The sequence below is a fragment of the Scardinius erythrophthalmus genome (genome assembly GCF_964197995.2).
Source record: "Scardinius erythrophthalmus genome assembly, chromosome: 25".
Taxonomy (NCBI): Eukaryota; Metazoa; Chordata; class Actinopteri; order Cypriniformes; family Leuciscidae; genus Scardinius; species Scardinius erythrophthalmus.
The window spans coordinates 16,458,758-16,468,465 of NC_138245.1; the positions used below are offsets into that span (position 1 = coordinate 16,458,758).

The 9,708-nt window shown below is 39.2% G+C and overlaps 1 protein-coding gene across 1 annotated transcript; it reads left to right on the forward strand.

Annotated features, from left to right (window-relative positions):
• Nucleotides 1-1,573: 1,573 nt before the first annotated feature.
• kbtbd8 (kelch repeat and BTB (POZ) domain containing 8) lies at nucleotides 1,574-9,458 on the forward strand. Its single transcript, XM_081357627.1, has 4 exons — nucleotides 1,574-1,637; nucleotides 2,756-2,963; nucleotides 5,524-6,641; nucleotides 7,694-9,458. Exons 1-4 carry the CDS (start codon nucleotides 1,622-1,624, stop codon nucleotides 8,155-8,157), a joined length of 1,806 nt encoding a protein of 601 aa, XP_081213753.1. The 5' UTR covers nucleotides 1,574-1,621; the 3' UTR covers nucleotides 8,158-9,458.
• Nucleotides 9,459-9,708: the final 250 nt, after the last annotated feature.

A 9,708-nucleotide genomic window follows, 5' to 3' on the forward strand; every position in this document is an offset into this window, starting at 1 on the left:
CATGGCAATTTATCTACAGAGAGGGAGAGATAGTTTGAAATGGATGTATTTAGTATTTATGGCATGAAATGAAAAGTCTCCCCATCTGTTTTCTAAATGCATAGATGTCTAAATGCCTAAATGATTTCTAAATGTCATAAACTCAATATTCTGGTAAAAAGATTGACTTTTCCTTGATTTAGTCCAGTAAGTAAATCTCTCACAACCTGTAAAGAATGTTTTTGGGTCACTTTTCGCCACAACATAAGAAAAAAAGTTATTATATAAAATTATTTTCAGTTCATTTAGATCTCATAATTGTATATGATTAAATAAATAAATGTTTTTATTTATACATTAAAAGTTTGTATACATTGTGATACATTTTATAAAAGTTTGTATGTTGTAAATTGTTGTATTTATGCTGATTTAAAAAAATTGTAATTCAGTAATTTTATTATTCATTGATTATAATGGAGTAAAAAAAAAAAAAAAAAAACTTAAAGTAAAACACCAGAATGCATTAAAATGGGAATTTGGGTGAAAAGTGCTTATTTACTATAAAAATCTTATTCTGCGAGGGAACTGCAAGGACGCTCATGGGTTGATTAAAACAGCAAATAAATAATTAAATCATAAAATGTAAAATTAAAATAAATAAATAATAATAATAAAAAAAACCACTTATTATATAAAATATTATTTATTTTGATTTATTTGTTTACCTGCATGTGACCATTAGCCAACATCAGTGAACAGTGAACATGCAAATGTGTTATTAAATTACTTACATTTTTTACTTAAAATCACGGGGGGTAGTAAATATTTTAGGTCAAAGGCTTACAAAAAAGGGTGGGACTCCCTGGGTAACACTAAAAACACATACATTTGTAGCATTATCCAAACTTGTCCCGGTCTGAAGCTACTAAGTGTGGCTCTGGCATGACAGCTACAGAAATCCATGTAATTGAAGAATATATTACAGTTTCTGTTACTCACACATAATTATTTCAGGCTGGTCTGGAATCAGGTTCCTCCAGTAGGCCTACCATTGATTAGTCCTAAAATTTCTTCTTTACTCTCAGGGAGTTTTTTCTGGCCACATTGTTCTTGCTCACTGGGGGTCTGAGCTTCCAATTATGTAAAGCTGCTTTGCAACAGTTACTATTGTTAATAGTACTTTACAAATAAATCTTAAGTGAAAAGAAAAGAAAAGAAAAGAAAAGAAAAGAAAGAGGGGGAGCTGCTGGGTTGGTTTTGTTTACCAGGCTACATTAAGCTTTAAGTTGTGGAAGTTGTAGTGCTTGTAATGGCATAAATGTCAATTCAATTTCAACGGGAACAGAAGACAAATGTGGCGAAGAAAAGTGAGGAAGAAAGATAAGATAAAATAGATGTGTCACCAGTTATTATTCAGGGCCGTAACCGCCATAAACATGAGGGGCATATAAATATCAGTTAAAAACAAGCACAGTCGTTCCTATTGGAATAAACTCCCCTGATATTGCTTTAACAGACGGCCTCGAAAAAAGCCCATTGGCTGTCATGGGCGGCCGGGCAACGCTGATTGGCTGCTGCCTGTTTCCGGGGCTCCGTGCCATTAGTGACGTCTTCCCAGTCGCTGTGAGACAGATTGGGGAGAATGGCTGCCAGTGGAGGTTAGATCTTCTCTTCAAAATCCAAACTTATGTCCAAAAGTTTTCTAACTTGTATACGCGTAATTTATCTGTGATATTAGTTTGTTTTGATGGAATGTGATAGAGTTTGACGGTTTGATCAAATATACGGCGAACTCCGGTGTTTGTTTGGATATAGGCAGAAAAGTACGGATAGGTAGCAGCTAGCGAGACTAGCTCTGCGAGAGACTGTAAACACTCGCTTAATGCTCGCTGGTTTACGATACCATTCATTCAACTACGTTAACCTTCGTTTAACTGTGTACTTTCATGACAACAATGCGTTGTCACGGTATATTTCGTGCTATGAAACGGCTCTAGCCTGGACTTGAATGGCTCAAGACCGGACTAGCCTGATGTTGTGCTAACCGGTAAAACAGCACCTGGATTAGCACAGCTAATAAGTTAAGCATCGAAACTCGCTTACTCGTAGTAACCAAACAAATGTATTTGATCAGATTAGCAGGAGAGTATTAAATGTCTGAGCATGTCAAAAGCAATACTAGTTGTTTAGACCATATGGCTTATTTTTTCCCGGATCTAGTTGCACACACATAGAAGGGCTGTGGTTGGTTAGTTGGTTTATGGGAAACTTGTTTTGTCTGTTATTTTTGTCACTATGAATAGCTCTGAAACAACATTTGCAAGTAAGCTTGGATGTCGTTGACTTTTTGCACAGAGGATGTGGGTTGAGAACATCTGTTAAATTAGCTCTTTACTAAAGTCTTTGTTTTGTCAAGTTGTTGTTTAGCAGGATTTTCATTGAAACCCTATGTTTTTGACTCCGCCTTTAGTTCTACCGAAAATCAAGGGCTAGTTAAGCGTTAATGTCAGTTTAAAGGTTCGAATTAGGGCTGTAATCGATTAATCGTATCTAACACAAAAGTCTGTTTACATAATATATGTGTGCATATATATAATTATATTTATATATAATATATATTTATGTGTGTGTAAACTGTATATAAACACATTTAGACATACTGTGAGAAATTAGAACGTAAAACTGTCACTGTAAAAGAATCCTACTTGTAATTCATGTTGTATATTTCCGCTATGAAATGTCATCATGTCAACTGTCAAACGCTTTTGTCTTGTAGACATAGGAAAGCTGTTACAAGTACAGAATGGGACTCCAGCAAGCACAAGTTACAACGGGGTAGATGCCCTACATGCCTGTAATATCCTCCAGCAGCTTAAAGCCTTGTACGACGAAGCTCAGTTGACTGACATTGTCGTGGAAGTGGACCATGGGAAGACATTTTCTTGTCACAGAAATGTCCTCGCTGCCATCAGCCCTTACTTCAGGTACCACCTGCACAGACCCCACCTCTAAGCTTTAAGTATCAACCGTTTTTGTAACATTTGTTGAGAAATTGCAAAATATTGCCTAGATTGAAACACAGACCCTTCATTCGTTGCAGATATTATGTATAAAGATTTATTCATTCAATTATTTATTATTCACGGATATGAAAGTTTTAAACTGATTAATTAGACCAGGGTTTCTCAAACTCGGTCCTGGAGGGCCACTGTCCTGCTCAGTTTAGCTCCAACCCTGATCAAACACACCTAGCTGTGAGTTTCTAGTGATTCCGAAGACATTGATTAGCTTGCTCAGGTGTGTTTGATCAGGGTTGGAGCTAAACTGTGCAGGACAGTGGCCCTCCAGGACCGAGTTTGAGAAACCCTGGATTAGACATTCGGTGATTTCCTATTCATTTTGGCTGATAGAAATACTTATCAGTCCGCATGAAACGGAAGTTGCGATTGTCTTTTCTCCCCTAATATGACGTACATCTAAGTGAAACTGCTTCTCGAACAAGAAAAATGTAGGATGGGAGTTTTTGTCCATCAGGAATTGATTGTATCATTGGATCGTTGTGGTTTGGTATTGCTGTGATCTCATGTGAGTGACAGTTTGTCTCGCCCTCATGCCTGTAAACATCATCAGTGTTGAGAAGAGATTTCACTGCAAGATTAAAAATTACGAGGGCACATTTATATATATATATAAAAAAAAGGATGGTTACCATAAAAATTATTTATATAAAAAAAATGCAATATGCCATAAATAGGAATTGTCCTTTTTGAATTCATGGTGACTTTAATTACAAAAGAAAACGTTTCCTGGTTCAATACAATATGAGCTCTATTGGCAGCATTTGTCCCTTAGTTCATATATATATATATATAAAAAAAATGTTTACACTAAGTAAAGATGCTTACAGTGTAAGTGCACAGGGACAGGCAATTAACATTAAAATATCTACTGTTTCAAGAATATTGCTGCAAGACTTTGTTGGCATGAGACTAATGTGATAAAATCATTCAAGACATTGTTTTAAAGGTTCAGCAAGTGATTTCTGAGAAACACTTTTGATATGTAAAAATCAACCCAAACAAACAGCCCTCCCTTCATTGCACAAACCCGCAATGCATGCGGAAAATCAAGTGAAGATGATAAATGAATGAGAAGGAAGAACAAAAAATGAACATACAGTACACAAGAATATATACTGTACAAGCAAGAGTTTGTTGTTAGTTGCCAGCAGCTCCAGACAAGCAATGACACTCAAAACTGTCCTGTTACTATAGATAACATTTCAATAACTGCATATCTTGGTTCTGTGAAACCACAAAACCAATGTTACTGGCGCATGGAGCAGAAAAAAACCGCAACCTCAACATCCGTTTTTAGGCCTTCCTGCTTGGGTTTATTAATGCAGATTGTCTATCGTTCTTACTACTTTGAGTAAAGATAAAGGATTGAGCAAGATTTGTTTTGCAAATTTAATCAGTCATAAACTTTAGTGCTTGGCTAATGTATGCACTGTTATTGATACAGTTAATACAGTTCTCGCATGTGCACCACAATAAATTAGAAATATACACATCGGTTTGTTGATGGATATACACTTGTTATGCTGATGGTGAGGAATTATAGTTGCAACATCTCACAATGTACCTCAAAATAAGTAGCGTATCTCTGAGAAACGTCCTGCCCAAGCAGTCCTTGCGATGGAAGTCCGGGTTGAATAACTAGTTCTTCCAGTGTTTCATCATCGGACTCGCACTCGGATTGATATGGTAAAATCGACGCCATTGTTACTGTCTTTGCAGTAGGCTCTCAGAAAGGAGGGATTTAGAGAGACTCATTCATCTGACGAGTCGTTTGAGTGATGTGCAATGTATATTATGATAAAATTAAAGTGTTTTTTGACCTTTGCGAGTAAACCTTCTACAATAGGAGACAAACAAAATTAGGAACCTTTAAAATAACATAATAAGGGCACTTTATTGTCTCTCAGTAGTAGGGTTAGGTATCATTTGAATTTTAGCGATTCCAATTTTGTGTATTGATTCCGATTCTTATCTTAAAAAAAAATAGATATCATTCACATTTATTCTAAGTCTTTTTGACATTTTGTTGCAGCTGAATACCATGAACATAAATCAACAGGCTAAAGGACACTTGCACAAGGAACTTTTGTGTATGGTTTTAACAAAAATACCACAGCAAAAACAACTAGCCTAACTAATATACATGTCAAGCATTATTAAAGACAAGTAAACACTTAAATGAGAACAAATTAGCAACAACAGCACAAATTAACCCAACCGAACAAAGATACAAATGAAATAAACAGAGTTTTAAGATTTTCAGGTAGGTCTTGTTCCTTAATATAGTAAACTGTAATCAAATGTAAAATAACTTGCAGGATTATTAGGCTGCTGTCATTTTAATACAGAATTCACGGATCCAATATACTGTTACACCTGCGTTTTCTTTATCAACTGTTTACAATGATGCATAACTCCTGCTTTGTTGTGTTCACATTGTAATGGTGTTTTGTTTTATCTTCAGATCCATGTTCACAAGTGGCCTTACAGAGAGCAGTCAGAGGGAGGTGCGGATTGTTGGCGTGGAGTCAGAGTCCATGCATTTGGTTCTGGACTATGCTTACACCTCACGGGTCACTCTCACCGAGTCTAACGTGCAGGCCCTGTTTACCGCCGCCAGCATCTTCCAGATCCCAGCCCTCCAAGACCAATGTGCCCAGTTTATGATCAGCCGTTTAGACCCTCAGAACTGCATTGGGGTCTTCATGTTCGCAGATGCCTATGGCCACCAAGAGTTGCGTGAGCGTTCGCAGGATTACATCCGCAAGAAGTTTCTGTGTGTGATGGGAGAGCAGGAGTTCCTTCATCTGACCAAAGAACAGCTGGTCAGCATTCTCAACAGTGACGATTTGAACGTGGAAAAAGAGGAGCACGTGTACGAAAGCATTGTGCACTGGTTGGAGTACGACGGTCCGCGGCGGGAGGTAGATTTACCCGAGGTTTTTGCCAAATGCATCCGCTTGCCCCTGCTGGACGAGGCCTTTCTGAGCCGTATACCCCCAGCCTTCGCCCTGGCCTTGTCCAGGGATTCCTCGGATAAGGGTTGGCTCAACGGCACCAACGGCTGTCCACAGCGGCTGGGTATGACTGCATCCGAGATGGTCATCTGCTTCGATGCAGCTCACAAGCACTCAGGGAAGAAGCAGACCGTGCCTTGCCTGGACATTGCTGCCGGGAAGGTGTACAAGCTGTGCAAGCCGCCCAATGACCTCAGAGAGGTCGGCATTTTGGTCTCATCAGAGAACGACATCTTCATTGCTGGAGGCTATCGGCCGAGCAACAGCGAGGTGTGCATCGACCACCGCGCAGAGAGTGACTTCTGGCAGTACGAACATGCTGGCAACAGGTGGCTCCCACGGTCGCCCATGCTCCGGGCACGCATCGGCTGCAGGCTGGTGCACTGTTGCGGGAAACTCTACGCTCTGGGTGGTCGAGTGTACGAAGGGGACGGACGAAATGCTTTGAAATCCGTGGAGTGCTATGATACCAGAGACAACTGCTGGACGGCGGTCAGTCCCATGCCGGTGGCCATGGAGTTCCACAGCACAGTGGAGTATAAGGACCGCATCTATGTGCTGCAAGGTGAGTGGGGTTATTGCAGAGTCGCCTGAAATCAGGGTCATCAAAGTGTACAAACACATATATCCTTGTAATTCATTGGCCTGTCATGTCTTCTAGCTCTGCTTGGATGATAAGGTCAGATGGGTTAACCTCTCTCAGCAAAATCAGCAATAACTGAGAGCATAAAAGAGCTAGAGTAGCTCTTAATCTTTAGGGATGCACTGACGTTTCAGCCCCTGAAAAAAAGTGCCATTGGTCAAAATAAAAAAATACTTATTTAGAAAGAAAAATGTAAAGTCCGTCATGCTTCAGTCGCAATCCAATTTTGATGATATGATGCTTTGATTGAATCGTGTGGTTAAAATAAAGATTGTTTATAGTCTATATTACACACTGAAACATTCATAAATACAAATTTACACTTTTCTCTTATTTTAAAAAATATTGGTAGCACTATTTTAGTGTCCTTATATCACATGTACTTACCGTAGTGTACTTTTTTCAGTTAAGTAGTTTCTTTTTGACACTGTACAATAGAGTTGTCAAAAAGTGCCGACTTCGGTACCAAGTCGGTACTGAAATTTAAAAAAAGTGCTGTTGAGCAGACTCGTAAACACCTCTGATTGCCCATTGTACTCACGTGCTCATCGGACATGTCTGATTGGCTACAATGATCAGCGCTTCAAAAACATGTTGTAAATATACATCAATGACGCTCTTCACCGAGCGCTTGCACAGATACAGACGGGAGCAGAAAGCTTTCAAACGCTCCCGTTTTTTAAAACACTTTCAAACACTTCCGTGTGCTCTGAAACGCTCCAGTGCGTTGATCATTATAGCCAATCACAGACATATCCGATAAGCGCGTGAACACAATGGCCAATCAGAGGTGTTTACGATTCCGCCCAAAGCGCCACAATTGAAAAATTTCAGTTCCGACTTGCTACCGAAGTCGGTACTTTTGACAACTCTACTATACAATATAAAATACTAATGTGTGATGTTATTTACGTATTTAGCAATATTGGCAACCAGTTTGGATATTGATCATTTTTATTACGACTCTTTCTCAGGAGAGTACTTCTTCTGTTTTGACCCTCGCAAAGACTATTGGGGGCATTTACCGTCCATGAACGTTCCCCGTGCTCAAGGCTTGGCCGCCCTGCATAAAAACTGCATCTACTACATAGCAGGCATCTGCAGGAACCACCAGCGCACATTCACCGTTGAGGTGTACGACATTGAGCAGAACACCTGGTGCCGTAAAAGAGACCTCCCCTTCGAGCAGGCGACCAGCCCCTACATCAAAGTGCTTCTGCTTCAGGGCCGATTGAATCTGTTCGTTCGAGCTACGCAAGTCATGGTAGAAGAACACGTGTTCCGCACCAGCCGCAAGAACTCTCTCTACCAGTACGACGACGAAGCCGACCACTGGACGAAGGTTTACGAGACGCCGGACCGCCTCTGGGACCTCGGCCGACATTTTGAGTGTGTGGTAGCCAAACTATACCCTCAGTGTCTTCAAAAAGTGCTGTGAGTGGCGAGAAGGGGGAGATCATGACACAACGGGCTGTTTGAGACAGCTGATCAATATTTTTGGAGGAGGTTGATGGTGGTACTGCTCAATACATGGTGCTGTCTGTGTCCCCAACACCAGAACTGCAGGGGAAGTCTTAAAGCGTTAAAGGTTTCAATCAATAAACTTGAGGGTGCTTTTCGAAAAAGTAAAAAAAAAAATCAACAACAGTGTTTTACGTTTGACTATTGTGCACAAAGCACCCTCACAATTGCTTGTTTTACAGTTAGAAGAGTGAATCATAAGTGCAATTATCATTTTTTTTTTTTTCACGGATGTTCAGTCATTTCTGCTCCATTGTTTCTTCAAAGTTTTTGTTGCTGTTTGGCTTGGGTTGTTGGCATGCATTGTTGGCGTACATGAGCAGTCCTTAAGGACAAGCAGTGTGTCAACAGCTGAGTAAAAAAAATAGAATAATAGGTGAAAAAAAATAATATTTATAGCTATAAATATTCATACGGGTATGATGAGCGATTTTGCTCACTGTTAGTGTGAATACTGTTTTTTTTTTGTCTTTTCTTTCATTTTTTCAGATGTTTAAGTTGACCCATGCCACCTACAAAGAGACTTTCTGTGGTTTGCTTAAGAACTTAGAAAAGTTTGATTATTAATGTATGTTATTTTGTTTGCCAAGATGTGGTTGTATTTTTTTTTTTAATCTTAATTTTTTCTTTTTCCTTTAAGTCAATCAACCCTGCAACAGTTTTTAATTTTCATTTGGACTCCAGCTCCCATGTCGAAATCTATATCTTTGCAATTTCACATCACCAGCCAGACTTTAGTGAGGTTACAAGATTATTCTCAGTCTCCATATTGGAGAAGGAAAAAAAAAAAAGATACCAGCATTGTGTTGCTGAAATCAAAAGTGGGCAATTTGTTGACAGCCAATCAAACAACAAGAACAGCTCAGATCAGGAGAGAACATCGAGCGGGAGAAGAGGTGGCCAAAATGTGGATGCTTACGTTCCACTGTCATTTATCGAGTCCTTGTATCTGAAACCTACAGGTGCAGTTTGAATATAAATGCCTCCAAAATGCCAAAACGTGTTCAAGGAGTCCTAGCCTGCACCCCATGGCAGCAATAACAGGTGTTCTGTCATTGTTTCTCAGATAAAGTGCATTAGAAACTTAAGCAATGAATAATTCCAGGAAAAATGGCCTTTGTTGGTTAACGTTCAGTGAGATGTGTTGCTATCCAGGGATGTTACAGTGCCTGTTCATTTGAAAAGCCCAGGCATCATTGATGGTGTGAGCAAAGCCTATATGAAGTCTTAAAGTACACTTTGCTTTTGACTTTAGAAAAGGTCTGTTTTGCAAATGAATCCAGTCCTCCTATATATATATATATATATATATATATATATATATATATATATATAGCATTCATGTACTCACACATGCCCTGTAAATGAACACTTTCTTTTATTTCTTTCCATCCCCTTATCTTCCAGTCGCAAACTATGGAGAAGAAGAATCGTTTTTGGTGCTGCTTTTTTGACAATCTTGTACAGA